Source organism: Plasmodium sp. gorilla clade G2 (genome assembly GCF_900097015.1).
Source record: "Plasmodium sp. gorilla clade G2 genome assembly, chromosome: 3".
Taxonomy (NCBI): Eukaryota; Apicomplexa; class Aconoidasida; order Haemosporida; family Plasmodiidae; genus Plasmodium; species Plasmodium adleri (nom. inval.).
The window spans coordinates 882,519-907,600 of record NC_041695.1 but is presented as its reverse complement, the minus strand read 5'-3'; the positions used below and the strand labels follow the sequence as shown (position 1 = coordinate 907,600).

Here is a 25,082-nt window from a genome sequence, read left to right as displayed (position 1 = left end):
AGAAACATACTAAAAGCAACATACGAATATAACAAAAACAACGTACAATCATACCCAAAGCAACATACAATCATACCCAAAACAACATACAATCATACCCAAAACAACGTACAATCATACCCAAAACAACGTACAAGCATACCCAAAAGAACATACAATCATACCCAAAAGAACGTACAAGCATACCAAAAACAACGTACAAACATAACAAAAACTACATACAATCATACCCAAAACAACATACAAATATAGGAAAAACAACATACAAATATAAGAAAAACAATATACAAACATACAAAAAACAATATACCAATATAAGAAAAACAACGTACAAAACATACCCAAAACAATATACAAACATACCAAAAACAATATACGAATATAAGAAAAACAACATACAAATATAAGAAAAACAACATACAAATATAAGAAAAACAACATACAAATATAAGAAAAACAATATACAAACATACAAAAAACAATATACCAATATAAGAAAAACAACGTACAAAACATACCCAAAACAATATACAAACATACCAAAAACAATATACGAATATAAGAAAAACAACATACAAATATAAGAAAAACAACATACCAATATAAGAAAAACAACGTACAAAACATACCCAAAACAATATACAAACATACAAAAAACAATATACGAATATAAGAAAAACACCGTACAAAACATACCCAAAACAATATACAAACATACAAAAAACAATATACGAATATAAGAAAAACACCGTACAAAACATGCCAAAAACAATATACAAACATACAAAAAACAATATACGAATATAAGAAAAACACCGTACAAAACATACCCAAAACAATATACAAACATACCAAAAACAACATACAAACATTATAAAAACAAACTTACAGTAAATACCCAAATCAACATACAAACATACTAAAACAACATACAAAATATTCCAAAAGCAACCAAAATACAAACATTACTATAAATATACCAAAATGGCAAAACCGTATAAAATTCGAAAATATCTAATATATTTTAAATGTAGGAGATAGAATATATATATATATATATATATATATGTATATATGTATGTATTTCTCATTATTAGAAAAAAAAATATATTATAATTAATAAAATGTATGATATAATTACTAGTTTAATAATACAAACTATATATATGTAACGTGTATTTTCGAACAAAATGGGGAACGAAATTTCGGGACGCCAAACGGCTGTTTATAATAAGTATGAAATAGACGTATATAGTAAAACGAAATGGTACCATGGTGATTATATTAATTTTTTAATAGACGAAATTCAGAAGGAAACATGGAAAAATGATAAATATAAAAATTATATGAAAGATAATGAGGGAAATGACATAAATGAACCAGATAAACAATTTTGTAAATGGAGAGAAATTCAAAGAGAAATATTTGAAGCGGTATTAGATAATCATAGATTAATACTTTATACGTGGGAAGATAGAGCAAAAGGATTAATAGATGAAGCGCATAGAACAAAATTTCCTAGACATGAATGTGAAGAAGTTAAAGAACACAAAAATGAAGATAGTGACCGTACACCTTCTACTGATTCTAATGATGCAAGTACCAGTAGTGAAAAAACTATAGATTTAGGAATATGTTTGCCAAATAGAAGGAAAAATATAAATTATCGATTAAGGAATATTGAAAAACAAATAAAAGATATACAAGGTCAAGTAGATGGAAGCGATATAGCAAAAGCAAAAATTGCTGCAACAACAGTAATAGGAAGTCTTGCAAACCAAACAAAAAATGAAATAGATAATTTATTAAAACATTATCCTCATAATACTGAGCTGATATGTGAATTGATAGCTCGAACATATGCTGATTATAAAGATATATCAAAAGGTAAAGATATTTTAAAACATGATGTGTCACAAAATGTTCAAAAATTATTAAACTATATTGTTGATAAAATTGGAGAAAAAGAAATGGACAAATTATGGGAAAAACATTTTAAAAATACAATAGAAGATAAATTAAAAATATTAAACATATATGAAAAAAATTCCAATAAACAAAAATTATGTACTTTGGATCATTCGCAACAACAAATTCCTCAATGTTTACGTTATATGCAAGAATGGTTTGAGAACTTTTTAGAGCAAAAAGAGTTCATTGCTAACAGAATGAAGCGTATATGTACTGGAGAATTGAAAATACAAAAGACACATAATATAAATTATATATATTTTTGTCAACAGTTCTGTAATAATTATAACGCATTGTTACATTCGAGTAAAAGTTGTTATGAGAAATATAAAAGTCAATGTGAAAAAAATTTAAAACGTGACAGTACATATTCTACAAATCCCATATATAATGCAGATATACAATCACTTGAAAGACAAATAAAAACAAAAAGTGGTTGCGGCAATACCTGTGGAACACTTGGTAAAGTCGATTTAAGTCCATTATTTAATGAAAAAGATTCTTCCACTAATAAATCATACTATTGTCATTGTAATGGACAGCAAAACAAAGATAAGCCGCCATGTAATAACCAACAACCTAAACCTACTATGTCACTTAAAGGTGAATGGAAAAAAGGTATACATAAAATCTCTAAAACTCCTCCCCATAATGCATGCGACTTACAATTTGGAGATCATAATTCTACTGGAGGTGGTGGTGCCAACCCCTGTGGTGGTATACCTAGTGGTACTTCGTGGATATGTGATAGAAATAATACATTTGAAGAAGGTATATGTTTGCCTCCAAGGCGTCAACGTTTATGTATATCGAATATACGAAATTTGAAAGATAATGATATTAAGAGTATGGATAGCAATAAACTATTGTTGGAACTGATGTTGGCAGCAAAAAGTGAGGCGGGACGTCTACGTAATCAGAAACGTGGTTCTAGTGCGTGCGATTCCATCAAGTTAAGTTTTTATGATTTTGGAAATATAATTAAAGGTACAGATAAAGCCAAGGATAACAATTCGGTGGAGACTGAGCAAATTTTGAGGAAAATATTTGAAAAACTCAGCAATGAGTGGAAAAAAAATGGAGACGAAAAATATGAGACTACCACGTCCTATGACGGTCTTGGAGAATTACGTAAAGATTGGTGGGAAGAGAATAAAAAAGATATATGGGAAGCATTCAAATGTGATGGAACGACAAAAAAGGCGTGTGACGGTAATGAAACACCACAGGATAATCGCTCCCAGTTTTTGAGATGGTTGGACGAATGGGCCACAGAATTTTGTTCTGAACGTAAAAACAAGGAACAAGCAGTAAATGTGGCATGTCAAACTTGTGATGACGATGTATGCGAACCGTCCATATGGTCGTCATTTTCTAGCAGTTGGTGGAAAGCCCCATCTATCTGCGACTGCAAAAACAAATGTAAAGAATATTCTAATTGGATTCATGACAAAAAAATGGAATTTGGTAACCAAAAAAAATACTTTGACGAAAAACTGACGATAATAGATATTGGTGAAACCAGTAGACGTACCCATAACAGTACCACTAAGAGTAGTGTTTCCGAATACTTGAAACCAAAAATGACAAATGAATGTAACTATATTGATTTCTCAAAATCTGAAACGATATTTTCGTCTTATCCTGACGAAAGTTCGCAATATAGACATAAATGTAGTAAATGTTATGCTCAACTTGAGGCAGATCTAACGTACAAAGACAGTAAAACACCAACGGCTGTATGTGCCGTCCATCAAATATTAACAAGAGAAAATAGTAACCTAACACAAACATGTAATGATAAAAATACTACTCCAAAACAAGGAGATGATGCTGTTTGGAAAGAGAAAAAAATAAGTAGCACTTATAGTCATACTGTTTCCAGTGCTATTAATGTTGGTGTCCCTCCTAGATATGAAGGTATATGCAAAGACTCAATAGAAAAAAATAATTCTGCGAGGGATGATCATATTTTTAAACAGGATTTTTATTATAATAACCGTATGTTATTGTCCGAACTTATATTGATAGCAAAACATGAAGGGAAAAACTTGTATGAGCACTATATGAGTGAAAATGATAAAAATGTTTTGTGCACTGCTATGCAAAGATCATTTTCCGATATTGGCGATATAGTTAAAGGAACAAATCTAGTGGACACGGATGATAATAACAAAGTCGAACAACATTTGAAAGAAATGTTCACGAAACTAAGAGATGAATATAAATGGTTTGGATCGGACTATTATATATATTATGGTGATGATGGACTATCTTTATTTCGCAAAAATTGGTGGGAAAGGAACCGCCACATGATCTGGGAAGCATTTGAATGTAATGGACGTAACAAAGAATGTCCAAACCATAACGATATTGATAAGGTACCACAATTGTTACGGTGGTTAGAAGAATGGTCCGAAGATTTTTATGAACAACGACAAAAAAAAATTGAAGAGTTGAGAATTCATTGTGACAAATGCACAATGAACCATGATCAAAACCAACCTAACAATTCACAAAAATGTAATCCCCAAGATAAATGTAAAATATGTAAAGACAAATGTGATGATTATAAAAAATGGATAGAAAAATGGAAAGAACAATGGGAACTTCTTAAAAAATATTATGATGAACAAAATAATAAAAACTATAATGAATTTAACAATCATGTTAAAGATATTGATATATCTCAGTATGTCGTAAATAAATTGAAAGATATAGGATGTAATAATATTACCTCTTTTGATGAAAGTGATGCATTTGCAAATTATCCTAATTCATATGAAAAAATATGCAATTGTGTTCCTACTGACACTTCCTCATCAATCCTTACCAAAGACGAAAATAATTGTAATGACAATTTTAAATCTCAATGGAATTGTGAAGAAACAAATGGACCTACCACAAAAGGAGAACGAAATATGTGTGTACGAAACGATGGTAATATTGGTGATAATATCGATAATGTCGATGCCAACATGTTATTCTTTAATAGTTTTACACAATGGTTAGACGAAATATCTTATAATATGAAGGAAAATAGTAATACAGTATCCCAAACATGTAATAAAGAAATTATTGGTGGAACCCCAAAAAATAATACCATTAACGTAAAATGTAAAGAATGTCGAAAAAACTGTAAATGTTATGAGAAATGGAAAGAAAAAATCACGGAACAATGGAAAAAACAACAACAATATTACAGCAAATATGAAGATAAACAAGGTAATCAGATGAGTGGTATTGATCTTAATGATTTTTTATATGCATATTGTTTTATAAAAGATGAAAAACGAACAGAAAAGGAATGTTCCCCAAAGGATACAAGTAAAAATATTATTGATGAAAAAATTGATGATATAGATATACGTAACACGAATGTATGTGGTATATGTCCTGATGATCCTACAAATAATAAAGGTGGGGCGGGTGATAATTGTAATAATTCTGGAACGACTTCTTTGACAGGAAACTGTACTCAAAAAGAATATGATAATATACAAAATAATGGTTATAAAAAAGATTGGACTGTTGCTAAGAAAAACAAACAACAAGAAGAACCAGGTGTGTATGTTCCTCCACGACGACAACAGTTATGTATATCATACCTTAAGGATAACGAAGATATTAATGTTGAAGGAAAACTTAAAAATGTCCTTATTAAAGCAATTAAAAGTGAAATTGAAAAATTATATGAATATTACCAATATACAAAAATGAATTATAAACCTGTAAATAGTGATGAAAGTAATCTAGATGAAAATGGATTACCTATAGGATTTTGTAAAGCTGTAGAACGAAGTTTTGCTGATTTAGGAGATTTCGTTAAAGGAACAAATTTGGATTACGCTGGACAATCACAAGATGTAAAATCCAAATTGGATACGTTTTTTAAAGACAAAACGAAAATACCAGTAGATAGAAAAACGTGGTGGGAACAAAATAAACGAGACTTGTGGAAAGCAGTGAAATGCGGAATAAATGGTGGTAACGATGGTTTGGATTGCCCCCAAAATATTGATTTCGATCGACGTGATCAGTTTTTACGATGGTTCGAGGAATGGGGAGAATACGTATGCATAGAGCACAAAAAGAAATTGGCATATTTGAAGGAGCAATGTAAAAATTGCGATAATGGTCTAAATTGTGGTATTAAAAGTGGTTCCAGTCGTGGTGCTAGTACTGGTGGCACCAATACATGTAATAGCGGCAATTGTACCAAAGCATGTGGAAACTATAAAGCATGGATAGATAAAAGAAAAAAAGAATGGAACAAAATATTAGAGAAATATAATGAAAAACAAAGACAATATAAAGATGATGATGAAGATGAGGCAACGTTTTGGGCAAAACATATGCCTGCATCTACATATTTGAAATTTTTTAATACTGATACATGTTATAAAACGTTTTTTAACAAACTTTTTTATGATAAATATGATTATGGGGATCAACAAACGTTATGCGAATGTAATGAATATAAAAAAAAAATAATTATTCCATCTGAAGAAGACGATCCCGCAGATGATAAAATCAAAGACGAACCATGTAAAGTTAATATTATCACTACAAAGCTATCAAGTTGTCATGAAAAAAATTTTGATGGTGTGGTATGGTCATCAAGAAATGTACGTACAGATGAAAATGGACAACGTATGTTTGGCGTCTACGCTCCTCCGCGCAGACAAAAACTTTGTGTCGGAAATATATGGCAATATGCAACAGACGAAAACACTTTATTGAACGAATTGATACTTGCATCAAAAAAGGAAGGGGAATATTTAAAAAAACATTATGACGAAAAAAAAAGTGGAAGTAAAGGAAGTAGTGGAAAGTATAGCGAATTTTGTAAAGCTTTAGAACGAAGTTTTTATGATTTTGGAGATATAGTTAAAGGTATAGATCTGAGAAGAGGAGCTATAGTTACGGCAACGGAAAAAACAATTCACGAAATATTTAAAAAAGAACTTAATACTAGTAATAGTGGTGGAAAACCACATAGTGAGGACAAAATAGAAAAAGAACGTAAAAAATGGTGGGATAAAAATAAAGAAAAAGTATGGAAAGCGATGACTTGTGGCAATATATGTTATGGTTCCATTCCTAGTGATACTTCTCCACAAGTTTTACGATGGTATGAAGAATGGTATGAAGATTTTTGTGAACATAGAAAACAACTTCTGAAAAATATCAGTGACAAATGTAGTGGGAAAAAAGCAGATGACAAATGTGATGATAAAGATAAAGAGTGCGAAACTGCTTGCTCCAAATATAGTAATTGGCTCACACCTAAAAATTTTGAGTGGAGAGCACAAAAAAAAAATTACCAAACTAAAAAGGTTAATGAACATATGGAAGAAAATGAATTCCATAATATTACAAAAGGTAAAAATACTATAGAACACTATTTGAAGGATAGGTGCGAATGTGATAAGACTAAAATTGATGATATGGATAAAATTGTTGAAAAAAATGACGACGATTACAAAACGAAATACGAACCTTTATGTAGTATATGTCGAATGAAAAATATAATTGATAAAGCAAAAGAAAAGCAAAATCAAAAAAACAAATATCCTCCTGCACCTATTTCACCTATCGAAGATATATGTACTAATGGAAAGGTAGATTGTTCAAACGTTAATGATAAGGGTGATATTAAGGTCCCTATGGATCCACAAACAAGTGGTAACACTGATCGTAACAAAGATGGAACATCAGATAATTGCGGTGGAATACCTAGTGTTACGTCACAAATTAAGTGGAAAAATAAAGATGATAGTGATTATAAAAACCTGGATAATGGTGTGTACGTTTCTCCTAGAAGACAAAAATTATGTGTAAAAGATCTACACCAAGCAACCAGTACAGATGAGTTAAAAACTAAATTATTGACTGTTGCTGCAAATCAAGGATATAATCTAGCTATTAAATATGATGATTATAAAGATACATATACTGTTTCTCCATGTAATGCATTAAAATATAGTTTTTATGATTATAAACATATAATTCTAGGTGATGACCCGCTCGAGCCTGATACAAATCCCACAGGACAGAAATTGAAAGAACGTTTTCAAAAAAGTATTGGAAATGATTCTAAGGATGAAAAGAAACTTAAAGAGAAACGTCAAAATTTTTGGGAAACCAATAAAAAATGTGTATGGGATGCAATGAAATGTGGATATAAAGAAGGAAAAAAAAAAGTCGAAGAAAAAGGAAAAACCAGTGTCCTAGATATTAAGGATTGCACACAAAATAGTCCAACCGAATTTGATGAGGTTCCACAATTTTTAATGTGGTTTACTGAATGGACTGAAGATTTTTGCAATAAAAAAAATAAACAATTGCAAAATTTGAAGGGGAAGTGCCCACATTCTACGTGTAGCAACGATAGTATGAAAAAAGAATGTGAAGCTGCGTGTGCAGAATATAAACAATTTATTGAAAAATGGAAAGAACAATATGATAAACAAAGCACAAAATTCACAACAGATAAAAATGAAGGAAAATATGATGCTGTTTCCGACGCAAAACATTCAAGATATGCCTATCAGTATTTAGAAAAAACGTTAAAAAAACTTTTCAACTGTGGAAGCAATTCTGGAAATTGCAACTGCATGGGTAAATCCTCGTCACAATCGAAACAGTCGTCACTGCCAGAATCTTTGGATGATCTTACAACAAGTGAATATAAATATAGATGCGAGTGCCCCGCATCACCTATACCTACAGCACCTGCTGGTTCCAATAATCCGTGTGTTGCCAACACCATTAAACCCACCAAAAATGTGACGGATATCGCCAAAGAAATGCAGGAAAAGGCAAACCAGAAAATGAAAACAAATAGTGTCAACGGTAGTGGTGAGGATGAGTTAAAAGGAGATATATCACAAGCGGAATTTAAAAATGGAATTAAGCTGAATACCAAAAACATTTGCGACCTTTATAAAAAAACACATACGAATGATGGTCGTACATATACTGATGATCCTAATCCTGGTGGTGGTAAACATAACGGTCCATGTACAGGAAAAGGTGGAAGTACAAAAGAAAGATTTAAAATAGGAAAAAAATGGGGACCGCATAACGATGTTGAAGCACAACATAAGGATGTATTATTTCCTCCGAGAAGGTTAGATATGTGTACTTCGAATTTGGAGAATTTGAACACAAATGTCCCCGGACTAAAAGATGGCAATAAAGCTATCCACTCATTATTAGGTGATGTGTTATTGACAGCAAAAATTGAAGCACAAAATATAATAGATCTGTATAAAACAAATGATGGCAAAAGTGGTTTATCTGACCCAAAAGACAAAGAAACGGTATGTCGAGAAATGAAGTACAGTTTTGCAGATCTTGGAGATATTATAAGGGGGAGAGATATATGGACTGAAAACGGTGATATGAAACAGCTAGAAGGAAAGTTAAAAATCATTTTTAGTAAAATTAAAGAAAATACTCGACTCAAAGGCATATATAATCATGGTACCCCATATACCGAATTACGTAACGACTGGTGGGCATTAAATAGAGATCAAGTATGGCAAGCAATGACATGTGCACTAGAAAAAGATAAAATATCAACTACAGACTGTAAATACATTGCTACTAGTGGTAGTCCTCGCCCTAGTGGTCTTACTACCACCCCTTTTGACGACTACATCCCGCAAAAATTGAGGTGGATCACCGAATGGTCCGAGTGGTATTGCAAAAAACAGTCACAACTATATAATGATTTGGTGGGGGAGTGTAAGGATTGTAAGAGTAATACAAAATGTTCACAATGTAAAGATTGCCAAGCTAAGTGCGAATTATATAAAACAGAAGTAGAAAAATGGGAAACTGATTGGAAAACAATGGAAGGACAATACAAAAAATTTTACAGTGATGCAAAAACTAAAGATGGCAGTGATGAAAATGAAAAATATCTATACCAATTTTTAAAAAAACTAGAAGATCAAAATAGTGGAAATAAAACATATGAAAGTGCTGCAGGATACGTACATGAAGTACTTAAAGATATGGAATGTAAAGAACAAAAAGAATTCTGTGATAAAAAAAATAGTGTTACTAACCCCAATTATGCGTTCAAGAGTAAACCAAAAAACTATGGTACAGCATGTAGTTGTATCCATTCTACGGTTCCACAAGCACCACAGGGTACGAAGACATCGGAGTGCAAAATTAATGAATATATTCAACAAAATGATACCACATATAGTGGTTCAAAAAAACCTTGCAATGAAAAAACAGGTAACCCCAAACCTTGGGATTGTGGTGATGTAGTGAAACCTGTAGTATCTAAAAATGGTGAATGCATGCCTCCTAGAAGACAATCATTATGCATATTTTATTTAAAAGAAAGTTCTGTTACTAATAAAGATAAATTAAAAGAAGCTTTTATAAAATCTGCATCAATTGAAACATATTTGTTATGGAAAAAATATAACGAGGATCACCCTGTTGAAAAACAGAAATTAAAAAACGAAGGAACAATCCCTGAAGAGTTTAAACGTCAAATGTTCTACACGTTAGGAGATTTTAGGGATTTATGTTTAGGAACCGATATATCAGAAAATAATAATAATAATAAAAATGTTAGAGAAGCAAAAGGGAAAATAACTGATGTTTTCAAAAAAAATGGCAAACACGGTGACGAAAACCCCAATAGCCAAGAACGCCAAACTTGGTGGAAAGGAATAGAAGAACAAGTATGGGAAGCTATGGTTTGTTCTTTAAGTTATGATGAAGGAACAAAAAGTATAGATACAGGTACTCGCGACAAACTCAAAGGCAAATACGACCACGATAAAGTGTTTTTTGATACCACCAACGGCACGTCGTTACCCCACTTTGTGGCTCGTCCGCAATTTTTAAGGTGGATGGTCGAGTGGGGGGAAGACTACTGTAAAACACAGGCAAAGGAGTATAACGATTTGGTGACGAAATGTAAGGACTATGAATGTAATGGTAATCAGAGTAATAAAGGAAAATGTGAAGACGCGTGTACGAAATATCGAAATTTTATTAAACAATGGAATGTACATTATGATAAACAAAGTGGGAAATATAGTCAGGTAAAAAATCAAAAGGAATATAAAGATGCTGATGAGGACGTGAAAAATTCATCAGATGCGAGAAATTATTTAAAAAAAAAATTAGAAAAAATGCAATGTACAAATAGTGGAACTAGTCAAAAATGTGATTATAAATGTATGGACGAAACGTCGAAACAAAATGGTAAAGATATCCCTAAATCCTTGAAAGAAACCCCAGATATAGTGGATGGGAAATGTCCATGTCCTGCGAAACCTCCACCTGCACCTCAACAGAAGGATTCGTGCCATATAGTGGATACAATACTTAATAATAACAATGCAAATGGTGATATAGATGGGTGTAAAAAAAAATATGATCAACAAAAACCAAATGGAGGGTATCCCGGGTGGAAGTGTGAGGAAAATCAGTTTGAAAGTGGTCATAAAGATGCTTGTATGCCCCCAAGACGACAAAAATTGTGCCTATACTACTTAACACAACAAAATATTAGTGACAAAGAGAAATTGAGAGAAGCATATATCAAAACTGCTGCTGCCGAAACGTTTTTACATTGGCAGTATTATAAACAACATGGTGGTAACACTGAGGCACAAAAACTTTTGGAGAAAGGTGAGATCCCTCCCGAATTTTTACGTTATATGTTCTATACATATGGAGATTTTAGAGATCTATGTTTAAATACAGATATGTCAGTAATAGATATAGGGAAGAATAAGGATGTGACAACAGCAAGGCAGAAAATAACTACTGCTTTAAAGAATGGAAGTCAAGAACCTAATGATGCAAAACGTAAACAATGGTGGGATGAAAACGGCCCTGATATCTGGAAAGGGATGGTTTGTGGTCTATCACATCATATTAGCGACAGGGAGACACGTAATAAAATCACGAACAACAACAAAAACAAACGTTCCCAGGAATATTTTGCAAAAAGACATCAATTTTTACGATGGTTTGCCGAATGGGGAGATGATTATTGCCAAAAACGAAGAAATTTAGAGTTGGAGGTGAAGAACGAGTGTAAAAAACATAATGATTATGACGGATGTAAAGATAATAATAATGATAATACTTGTGTTAACGCGTGTAAAGCATATGATGGATATGTTACAAAAAAAAAAGGAGAATATCAAAAACAAAGAACAAAATTTGATGAAGACAAATCCAGATCACCTTTAATTGATGGATATAAAGATTTTTCAAATAAGGACGCTCATGATTATTTGAAAGATAAATGTTTGGATGGTACATGTTCTTGTATGCAGAAAGTAAAAGATAATAATTTTTATTGGGATGAACCTTTTAAAACGTATGAAACCAATAATCTTGAAAAAAAGTGCGAATGTGCGCCTACTCCACAACCTTCTCCATTTCCTATACAACCGCAACCAATAACAGAAAATATGAGTTGTGTAGAAAAAGTGGCATATAAATTACAAAAAGAAGCAGAAAAAAATGTGAATAGTAATTTGAAAGGAACACCTCAAACAAATTTCTATGATGAATGTAACAACGTTCATGACGTTGTTCAAGGAAAACAGGGTTATAAAACAATTAATAAAGGAAATTTAGATACTATATTTCCAACGAATGAAGATTCATGCGAAAATGACGGAACCGATCGTTTAAATGCTGGAAAAACATGGAGATGTGATAACATAAATAATAGACAAAATAATTTATGTTTGCCTCCAAGAAGAGAACATATATGTATAAAAAAAATACAAACTATGATGAGTTCAAAAATTGACAATGAAAACAAATTGTTGAAAGAAGTAATGGAAGCTGCAAAAAATGAAGGCATAGATATATTAAAAAAGTTGAAACCAGAAAACGAAACTGAATTTTCTGATATATGTGATGCTATGAAATATAGTTTTGCTGATATAGGAGATATAATTCGTGGAAGAGATTTGTGGAATAAAGATCCGAACTTTCATAGAAGAGAACCAAGATTACAAAATATTTTTAAAAAAATACATAATAATTTAGAAACATATAAACATAAATATCCGTATGATCATCCAAAATATTTGAAATTACGAGAAGCTTGGTGGAATACAAACAGAGAAGCAATATGGAAAGCAATGACATGTGCAGCACCAAGAGAAGCCAATTTTCTAAAAAGGGACGAAAATGGCACTATCATATCTTCACAAGATAAATGTGGTCATGATAATGATCCCCCTGATGATGATTATATCCCTCAACCTTTTCGCTGGATGCAGGAATGGAGCGAAAATTATTATAAAATCAGAAAAAAAGAAATTCAAAATTTACAGACGTCATGTAAAGATTGTGCAACTAGTGGTTCCTCATGTACTAATGATGTTGATGGAACAAAATGTGAAAAATGTAAAGAAACATGTAAATCTTATAGTGTTTTTGTCCAACAGTGGCAAAAACAATTAGATAAACAATCAAAACAATATAAAAATTTATATGACGAAGCAAACAAAAATAGTAGGAATGGTAGTACTACTCCTACATCTAGTAATGGTAACAATGTAACAGAATCACGACCACGTTCACGAAATAGACTTACAAATACAACTCTTGAAGACGATGATAATAAAGGTATAAATAATTTTTTAAAAGGAGTGAAAACTCAATGTTCAGATCCAAATAGTGTCGAAACATATCTCGATAAAGCAAATAATTATGTAAATTGTACATTCGGTTCCGATCAAAAGACAGACGAAAAATATGCTTTCAAAGAGACACCTGATGGATATGAGAACGCATGTGAATGCGAAGCTCCCGATCCCTTAGATGATTGTCCTTATAAAACAAACAATAATACATATGAAAAAGTGTGCAAAAATTTGTCTACTACACAAACATGTGACAAGAAAAATTTTAATAATGATCTGGAAGAATGGTCAGGAAATAATGTTCTTAATAGTTCGGGTATCAATTATGGTGTATTAGTTCCTCCTAGAAGAAAACAATTGTGTCTGAGGAATTTAGCGACAAATTTGAGGGGTATAAAAAGTAAGGAAGACTTCAAACAAAAATTTATTCAATATGTGTACAACGAAGGAAAATTGTTACGAGATACATATAAACACCAACCTAAAAAAGCATTAGAAGCTATGAAATATAGTTTTGCTGACTATGGAGATATAATTAAACGAAAAGATATGATGGATAATTTAAGTTTGTTGCAATCCAAATTAGATGAACTTCTTAAAGAAACTGGATCTAACGGTCAATCAGATGGTCGTGAACAATGGTGGGAAGAAAATAAAAAAAACATCTGGAATGCCATGTTATGCGGATATAAAAAATCAAATAAAGGACCTATAGATATGGATACAAATGATATATGTACATTTCCTAAAACTGAAGAAGACGAAAACCAATTTTTACGATGGTTAACTGAATGGGCAAAATTGTTTTGTTATGAAAAAGAAAAAGAAGCAAAACGATTTGTCCATGAATGTATAAAAAGGCAAAAAGTTCAAGGAAAATCAAAATCTATTGATAACATTGAAGATCCATATTGTAAAAGTGTATTTGATAATTATAGAAATTGGTACCTTAAAAGACGTAACCAATGGGAAGGTTTAAAGGAGAAATATAAAAAATATAAATCTCTTCATGAAAATGGTAATGTTCAATCATCTGGAGGTACAGATCTACAAGAAAATGCCGAAAAATATGTAAAAGGCAAATGTGAACAATGTGATTGTACATATACCGATTTGGATACAATATATGAAAAAAAAGATAACCAAAAGGAATTATTCACCGAATTAATTAACATTGCAACAACCGATGCTTATTTTCCAAAAAATCAATTGGACCCTATCCATAATTTAGTTCAACATGCAACAACATTATCTAGAATAGCTATTCAAGGTGTAATTCAAGAACCAACAAAATTTGTACAAGATGCACTTCAAAAAATAGTAAGTACTACTTTTGAAACATTAGCACATATTAAGAAAACTATAAATGATATACAAGAACAAAAAAAAAATCAGAATATAAAACCCCCTACACCTGTTGCACCTACAAAACCTGTTCAACCTTCAACACCCGTTTTACCCACACCTGATATATTATCCTCCACTCTCCCTGTTGGAATGAGTTTTGCTTTAGGTTCTATCGCTTTATTGTTTTATATTAAGGTAACAAATACATATATATCTTATCTGGGCTTGTTTGTATCCATATCTTACATATATATATATATATATATATATATATATATTTATGTGCTATGTTTGGATATGTTTTATATATATTTAATATGTGTAATTATATTGAAAATAAAGAAAAAGCGAATATAAAAATTCATTTCTTAAAAAAAAAAAAAAAAAATATAAAATTAAATAAAATAAAATAACAAAAGGAAAAAAAAATATTCACACATTTAAAAATAAAAATGAAAATGGATATTTTTTTAAATAAGAAAAAATAAAATTTCAGTTAAAATAAAAAATGAAAAATTTTATAAAAAAAAAAAAAAAGTAAAAAAAAATTGATAAAAATAAAAGCAATTTTTATATAATGAGAGCTAAATCGAAATTTTAAATAAAAAAAAAAAAAAAGTAAAACAAATATATTAAAAAATTAAAAAAAAAATTTTGTACAATGAGAGCTAAAACAAAATTTAAATAAAAAAAAAAAAAGAAAAAAAAAAAAATTTTGTTAAAAAATTTAAAAAAAAATTTATACATATATACCCATACATATATATACTGAAACCTACATATACATACAAAATCCTACATATACATACAAAATCCTACATATACATACAAAATCCTACATATACATACAAAATCCTACATATACATACAAAATCCTACATATACATACAAAATCCTACATATACATACAAAATCCTACATATACATACAAAATCCTACATATACATACAAAATCCTACATATACATACAAAATCCTACATATACATACAAAATCCTACATATACATACAAAATCCTACATATACATACAAAATCCTACATATACATACAAAATCCTACATATACATACAAAATCCTACATATACATACAAAATCCTACATATACATACAAAATCCTACATATACATACAAAATCCTACATATACATACAAAATCCTACATATACATACAAAATCCTACATATACATACAAAATCCTACATATACATACAAAATCCTACATATACATACAAAATCCTACATATACATACAAAATCCTACATATACATACAAAATCCTACATATACATACAAAATCCTACATATACATACAAAATCCTACATATACATACAAAATCCTACATATACATACAAAATCCTACATATACATACAAAATCCTACATATACATACAAAATCCTACATATACCTATCTGTGTATTCACATTTTTTAGAAAAAACCTGCCCTTCGATCTACCAATTTATTTCGAGTTATTGATATACCACAAAATGATTATAGTATGCCTACACACAAATCATCAAACAAATATGTCCCTTACAGAAGTCATGGATATAAAGGCAAAACATACATATATGTCGAAGGAGAAGAAACAGACGATTATGTTCGAGATATATCTTCTTCGGATATCACTTCTTCATCAGAAAGTGAGTATGAAGAGATTGATATAAATGATATATATCCCTATAAATCACCTAAATATAAAACTTTGATAGAAGTCGTACTAAAACCTAGTACAAATAATAACGTACAAGATACTTATACAGATGATGTGAAAGATAATAGTGATAAACCCACAAATAAACTTACGTATAATGAATGGAATCGACTGAAACATGATTTTATTTCGCAATATTTACCAAACGTACCAAAGGATTTACCTAATGAAAATACCATTGATGATAATATGCCTAAGGATACACAACCTAATATTTTACCAAATAATATGGAAGAAAAACCTTTTATTACATCTATTCAAGATAGAGTTTTACATGGTGATAACGAGGTTACTTATAATATAAATTGGAATGTTCCAAAACATACACAGATATATTCTAACATTACACATACTCATAAGGACAATAGTTTATATAGTGGTATTGATTTAATCAATGATTCGTTAAATAGTAATCAACATATTGATATTTATGATGAGTTACTCAAAAGAAAAGAAAACGAATTATTTGAGACTAAACATACAAAACATACAACAACAAATAGTGTTGTAAAAGAAACATATAGTGACCCTATAAGTAATCAAATAGATTTGTTCCATGAATGGTTAGATAGACATAGAGATATGTGTAACAAATGGAATAATAAGGAAGAAATGTTGAACCAATTGAATGAAGAATGGAAAAATGAAAATAAGGAACATGTATTAGATATTCCATTTAACGATAATGCTATTCACAAAATTAATGATGAAACATATAATATGATTAATGCAAATACTAATGAACTTAATGATATAACATCTCTTGAAGATTTTGGATCAACAAATATTCCATATAGTGATCTTATAACGAAAAATAATAATTCTCAAAGACAAAATTTACGCAAAAATATATCTATGGATATAGATTTTGATGAAAATAATAATATAACACGTGAAGATCAGTTGGAAAATATGTACAATTTTTGATGATATAGAAAATAAATATCATGAACAATATGAGTAAAATGATAATACTTTTTATAAGAATAATAATATGTACACACAAATCAATAAAATATAAGCATCTCTTCATAATAATTTTACTAATGAACACCATATAAATATATCTAATATTTGAAATATATAAAATATTGGACAAATATATAAATACATATATAATAAAGACCACATTTTTTATATTATTGGATATATGGGATAAACTATGTTATAACTTATTGGAATATATTTAAATTAATTCACATATACATAAAAAAAAACTAATAAATCTAATATAGATTGAAAATAATTTACTTTTACAATTATTATAATTGTTTTTTTTTTTTTTTTTTACGTGTATGTGGAGTATCCCATAAAATATATACATTCAAATAAAAAAAAAAAAAATAATAATAAAATAAAGATAAAATGCATAAATTTATTCCTACAATTAAAATTATTTCCATAGTATTTATTTTAAAAACAATTTGAATAAAACAAAATTACAAAAGTAGAAAAAAAGTAAAAGTAATTCTTTAAAATAATATATATATATCAAATATTATTAAAAAAAAAATATTAAATTTTTTATATGGTTTTCTGACTTTTTAATATGTAATTCAAAAATTTACAATTCTTTTCACAATATTTTAGTTAAAAATATATTTAGTTTATTGTTTAATATATTTATTATTTACATTTTTACATATATATAAAGTTTACTAATTTTTATATTATTTTGAATTATAATAACATAGAATGTAGCACTTTTTTTTTTTCCATTCTATCTAAAATAATACATCACAATATATTATATATATAATACATATTTGTAACTTTATTATATATTATTAAAAAAATAAAATAAAATAATTAATATTATTATAAAAAATTTTTATATATAACATATAATTCATATATATATATACACTATATGGAGTAATAAAAAAAAAAAAAAAAAAAAAAAAAAAAAAAAAAAAAAAATTATTTTAATTTTTTTAAGTTTACATCTTATATATTATTTCATTATTTTTTTCTTTTTTTTTAATATAAAAGCTTCATGGCTTAATATACCAATTACTTTTTTATTTCACGTTGGTTTTGAATTAAACTTTTAAGTGCCTTAAAAATATAAATATATATATTAACAGAAGCATATAATAATAAAAATATTAATAAGATATATAAACATATATATATATATATATATATATATTTAAAAGGATACGCAAAATTGTACAAAATTAATATATATATGCAAAACAAAATATATATATTTTTTATTTTTTTTATTTTTCAAACAAGTTGTCTTTCTGCCTTTTCTCGTACCATCATAGTTTCGTTTGTAGTTCCATCAAATTCAGGATATTTCATTGGATACCTTTCCTTTTTATTAAATTTTTTTTTATTATAATCATTCAAATGAGTACGATTTATTTGTGTTTGCATTTGTATTTGTTGCTGTTGCTGTTGTTGTTGTTGTTGTTGTTGATGTGATGGATAAAATTGTTGTGAGTTATAATTTATAAATTTGCTATTACTATTATTATGATTATTATTATTATTATTATTATTAAAATTTTTAGGTATATTATAATTATTATTACCTTGATTTTTTGAAGCTTTTAATAATGACTTTAATGAATCTAAAACATTACTTACTTTTGCATTCTGTATGTTTTCAGATATTGAATTGTTGTGTACATTATCAACTTCATTATCTAAACGTAATATTGAATTAATTATAGGAGTAATATTAATATTTCCTTGTGTATTATTTTTATTAACATCTGAATTATTAAATGATAATGATGGTGGAAAATTTTCCATATTGGATAAATTATTTTTATTAATATTATTATATGTATTATTATTCATGATATTATTTTTATTATCTGGTAAATTATGGTAGTTATTAATTTTATTTTTAAAACCCTTTTTATTATTCATATAATAATGTTCCACATTATTACTATTATTATTACTATTATTATTATTATTATTTCCATCATTATTGCTATAATTATTAATAAAGTTTTTTTTATATGACACATTATCAATTGAATGATATTTATGATTATTTTTGTAATAATTCATATTGTTATTAATATTATTATTACTATTATTCATATTATTATTATGATTCATATTAATATTATTTTGATTCTTATTTCTATTATTACTGTAATTATTGTAATTGTTATTATTGTTAGGTATACCTTGATTCTCCAATAATGATTCTTGTGACACTAAACCATTTGAATTTAATGTTCTGAAAATATCCATTATTCTTTTGCTTGCTTCTTTTGAATATATATCATTTTCTTTCATATTGTTTTTTTCCAAATTAGAATTATTATTACTACCAAAATTCTGATAATTGTTATCTAAAAAACCAAACGTATTTTTTTTTTCCAAAACATCCATACCTTTATTACGTTCTTTAATCATAGAAATCTGTTTCATTAATAATTCAGCAACAGTATTACTAATTTTTTCTTCTTCCCTACCATTATTTGTGTTTATATTATCTGTATTAAAAGAAGCTTCATTTTTATTATTACTATTATTATTATTATTATTTATATTATATATGGCATTTTCATAATTCCTACTATTACCCTGAAAAATATTATTTTTATTATTATTATTATTATTACTATTGTTGTTGTTCTTTCCTTCTGATTGTCCTTGACTATTTTTATTATTCAGATATTTTATTATGTCTGTATTTTCATTAACATTCATATTATTATTCTTAAACCACTTTGCAAAATTACTTTTGGTTAAGTTTTCTTCATCATTATCTTTAAATATATTATTATAATTATTACTATTACTATTCATATTATTATTATTATTATTATTATCATTCATATTCATAAATTTATTATTTCCTTTCTTCTCATTATTTTTTGCATACTTTTTAATATCTCCCAAAGTAAAAATATCATAATTATTTTTCTTAGAATAATGTAAAGGTGGATTATCCCAATATTTCTCAGAATCATTTTTTCTTATATTACCTTTATTATTATAATCATAATCAACCATATCATGTTCTTTTTTTAAATAATTTAAACTCCTATCATATTTATTTCCCATTCCTTTATTATTACTATTATTATAATTATTATCATTATAATTGTTATTAAAAAAATTATTGTTATTATAACTGTTGTTATTATAATTATTAATGTTCTTATTATTATTATGGTTATATTCATTACTTGATGCAGCATTATAATGTTCCTTTCCCGTTAAATGCATTTTACCCTCCTTATCAATATATAAATTATTAGTTGGTAAATTATAACAATTATCATCTAAATTTTTAAAAACCTTTCCATTTATATTATTCAATGAACTTGACAAATAATTTCCACGATGTCTTCCCTTCACATAACCATCATCATTGTTATCATTATTATGAATATTAAAATTGTTATTAAAATTGTTATTAAAATTATTATTATTGTTAATATTATTGTTAATATTATTATTATTATTATTATTATTATTGTTGTTATATATGTTTCTTATTCTCATATTATTATTATTATTATTATTTAATAAAACATAATTATTCATTCCATTCACATTATTTCCTATATTATTATTATTATTACTTCTGTCTCTAGGTATATATTTATTCCCCCCTGGTTTATTATATTTCCTTTCTCTTATAAAACAATATTTATTTAATATATCTTCCGAATCATCATTTTCACATTCATATTTTAAAAAACGTAATAATAATAATTCATACATATCATATTTCAAACATTCTTGTTTTGTACTCTCTCTATTATATATTTCCTCATTAATCTCATAATTCTCTTCCTTATTTGTATCTGAATTAATTACGTCATCATAATAATAATGATATAATGGAGTATATCCATTTCCATTCTCATCATATATAACATCAGTACTAATGCTGCTTATTCGTTTATATTTAAATATGTGCTTATATGTTAATTTGTACACATTATTATAACTTTTATATATCACATTACCATTCTTATCAATTATGTTATCACACGATACATCTATCGGACTATCACTACCACGATTATCTATTACACAAAAATCTTTTAAATCTTCTTCTTTTTCCATTTAAAAAGAAAAAAATAAAATATAAATTATAAATATATATATATTATATATGTATTTATAAGTTAGGGGAAAAAGCATATATACATATAAATAAATGTATTATTATATATTTTTCTTTTATATAACTATGATAATATATAAATATATAATTACTTTTTCGGAATAATTTAAAAAGTAATAGTGGTGAAAAAAAAAATAATAAAAAAAATATAAAAGGTTCTCAAAATAATACAAACATTATTTAAAAAAATACATATAAATTATGTTACTATATATATATATTATTCATATAATATTAATCTTACATACATATATAAAAATTTATTAAATATATATTATAAATATAATAACTCATGTATTCATTTATTCTTTTTTTTTTTTATAATATAAATAAGCTTTTATATAAAAATTAAAATATACATATATTATTATAATATATACCTATATAATATGCTATAATAATGAAAATATATAAAATAAGGTATACATATAATGATTATAAAAATGTAAATAACTCAAAAAAAAAAAAAAAAATTAATAAATAAATATATAATAAATTATACATATAAAAAAATATATTATAAAATAATAAAATTTTAAAATGTTTAAATAAAAAAATATATTATTCATATTATAATATATATATATTTTAAAATATACAAAATTAAAAAAAAAAAAAAAAAAAAAAGAGCATATGTATCATGTACATAAAATATATATCATATATATATATATATTGTAATTTATTTTTTATATACATTTATATATAGATAAAAATATGTACATTTTTTTTTTTAAATGCATAACATATAAATTATTACTATATAAAATAATACATGTATATTTTTATATAAATTATATTCGTAAAAATATATATCTTACATATAATATATATATGTATTTATATTATTCATAATATAAAGGCACACGAACATAATTTAAAATAAATAATTATATTATATATATTAGGTAATATATTAAAAAAAAAAAAAAAAAAAAAAAAACACAAAATAATAATATATTATATATATATATTTATTTATTTATAACTCTATTATACAAAATATTATGTATTCCTTCATAAAAAAAATATATATACTTTTTTTTGATAACGATAATAATTATTTCTCTATAATAATTATATATTATATTTTAAATAATAAAAATAAATTCACATATTAAAAAAAAAAGAAAAAGAAAAAAATACATAATTATTTTACAAAATGTATATGTAGTAAAATATAAGTATTATTGTGTATCTTCAGATATTTTCACATGTAATTTTAAATGGATACACCTACTTGTATATAAAAGAAAAAACTATACATAAATAAATATATTCATTTATATAAATATAATAAGCAATCAAATATAACAAAAAAAAAAAAAAAAAAAAAAAAGAGGAAAGTATAATTATTTTCTGGTTCTATATATTTTTATAAATAAATATACGGGCTTATAGGCAATATTATTATGTTGTAGTATCTTCTACATATATATATATATATATATATATATATATATATATGTTATATTTAAAAAAAAAAAAAAATTATAAATTATTCTCATAAACTTATATATGCAACTAAACACAAATGGAAAATATATTTCGTATAATTCAAAATACAAATACATATATATATATATATATATATATATTATATATGTGAAACGTAAAAAATATATAATATGATCTTTTTTATTTTGTCCTGGACTGTTTTTATACACATATTCTTATTGTTTTTCTTTAAAAAATATAAAAATTATGTAAATATAATATATATAAAATATTGGTATGGTTTATTATATATATATATATATATAGTATTTCCAAACAAACTATACACAATATATTAACAAGCTGTTAAAATAAAAAAAATTAAAATCTTTATATACATAATCATATTAATAAATTAACAAATATACATATATGTATAACTTCTTCTTTTTCTTGGTTTCATAATAGTAAACAATATATACATGTATATTTATATTTTTATATATATAATACACAAAACCCTTGTGTATTTTTTCCTTATTTTTTTATTTTATAATTTCAAAAATATAATTTATAAAAATTTCTCTTCAATACATATAATTATTTTTTTTTTTTTTTTTTTTTATTTTTTTGGTACACTTTAAAAATTTGTATTTCCTTATTTTAATAAGAATATATTGAAATCAGTATATATACGTAATAAACAAATGAAAAATATATAAATGTATTATTTTTATATAAACATATATTTTTAATTGCTCAATATATAACATAATATACATATATATATATTATATGTTCAAAATTTTAATTGCAAAATAAACATGTTTCGTTTTTCATTTAAAATATATGTTATATGCATATATAGAAATTAACTATTTCATATATATATATATATAGTACATATTATGAGATACTAAAAAAATAACTATTTATTATCTTAAATTTCTGTTACATATAATATAATGTGTGTAACACAGGTTTATACAAAGAAAAAAAAAAAAAAATTATTATAAAATATATCAATATATGAATTATGTTACAATAAATTTCATGAAAACATATTATCAAATATGTGTTCAGTAAAAATTACAAAAAAAAAAAAAAAAAAAAAGTATATATTTAAAATAAGTTCAATTAAATAAATTCTCTCATATTCAATAATATATATAATTAAGTAAAATTAATTCTTAAACATAGGCATAATTCAAATAAATATAAAATATACATATATATATATATATATATTTATTTAATACATAGTTATTTTGTTGTTTTTTTTTTCTTATGTTTCCTTTATAAGATGAATTACAATTTTTTATTTTCAAAAATGAGACTATATTTTTTATAATAATATTTTTACACACTTTAAAAAAAAAAAAAAAAAAAAACACAAACAAATTAATCATATAATAAAAAAAAATTAAAATATACATATATTTTAAAAAAAACATTTCAGACATTTTTTAAAAGTACATAAAAACTATTTGAGATATTAAAGAAAAAATAAAAAAAAAAAAAAAATTATATAAAACAAAAAAAAATAGGTGTATATTTACAAATATGAGCTAATCTTACAATTGCTTTTTTTTTTTTTTTTTTTTTTTTAAGAATAATATGAGGTATTTCCGTTATTCTGTATATACACGTCATATTTTACTAATTGCTATATATATATATATATATATATATATATTTATTTATTTATTTATTTTATATTGTAATTAAACATATATCTTTAAAGAATAAATGAATAATATGTGATTCCCCTTATTTATAATATAACTACAATTGTGTATTTTAATTGATCTTTAAAAAAATGTGAGACAAAATTGTACA

The 25,082-nt window shown here is 25.9% G+C and overlaps 2 protein-coding genes across 2 annotated transcripts; one reads left to right on the top strand and one right to left on the bottom strand.

The window, feature by feature from the left end:
• Nucleotides 1-1,190: 1,190 nt before the first annotated feature.
• On the top strand, nucleotides 1,191-17,617 carry PADL01_0322800 (erythrocyte membrane protein 1, PfEMP1, putative; the record flags this gene model as incomplete). Its single annotated transcript, XM_028685111.1, has 2 exons — nucleotides 1,191-15,173; nucleotides 16,409-17,617. The coding sequence occupies 2 exons, from the start codon at nucleotides 1,191-1,193 to the stop codon at nucleotides 17,615-17,617; spliced, it is 15,192 nt and encodes a 5,063-aa protein (XP_028536642.1).
• Nucleotides 17,618-18,922: 1,305 nt separating this feature from the next.
• PADL01_0322700 (conserved Plasmodium protein, unknown function) lies at nucleotides 18,923-21,745 on the bottom strand (the record flags this gene model as incomplete). Its single annotated transcript, XM_028685110.1, has 1 exon — nucleotides 18,923-21,745. One exon carries the CDS (start codon nucleotides 21,743-21,745, stop codon nucleotides 18,923-18,925), a length of 2,823 nt encoding a protein of 940 aa, XP_028536641.1.
• Nucleotides 21,746-25,082: the final 3,337 nt, after the last annotated feature.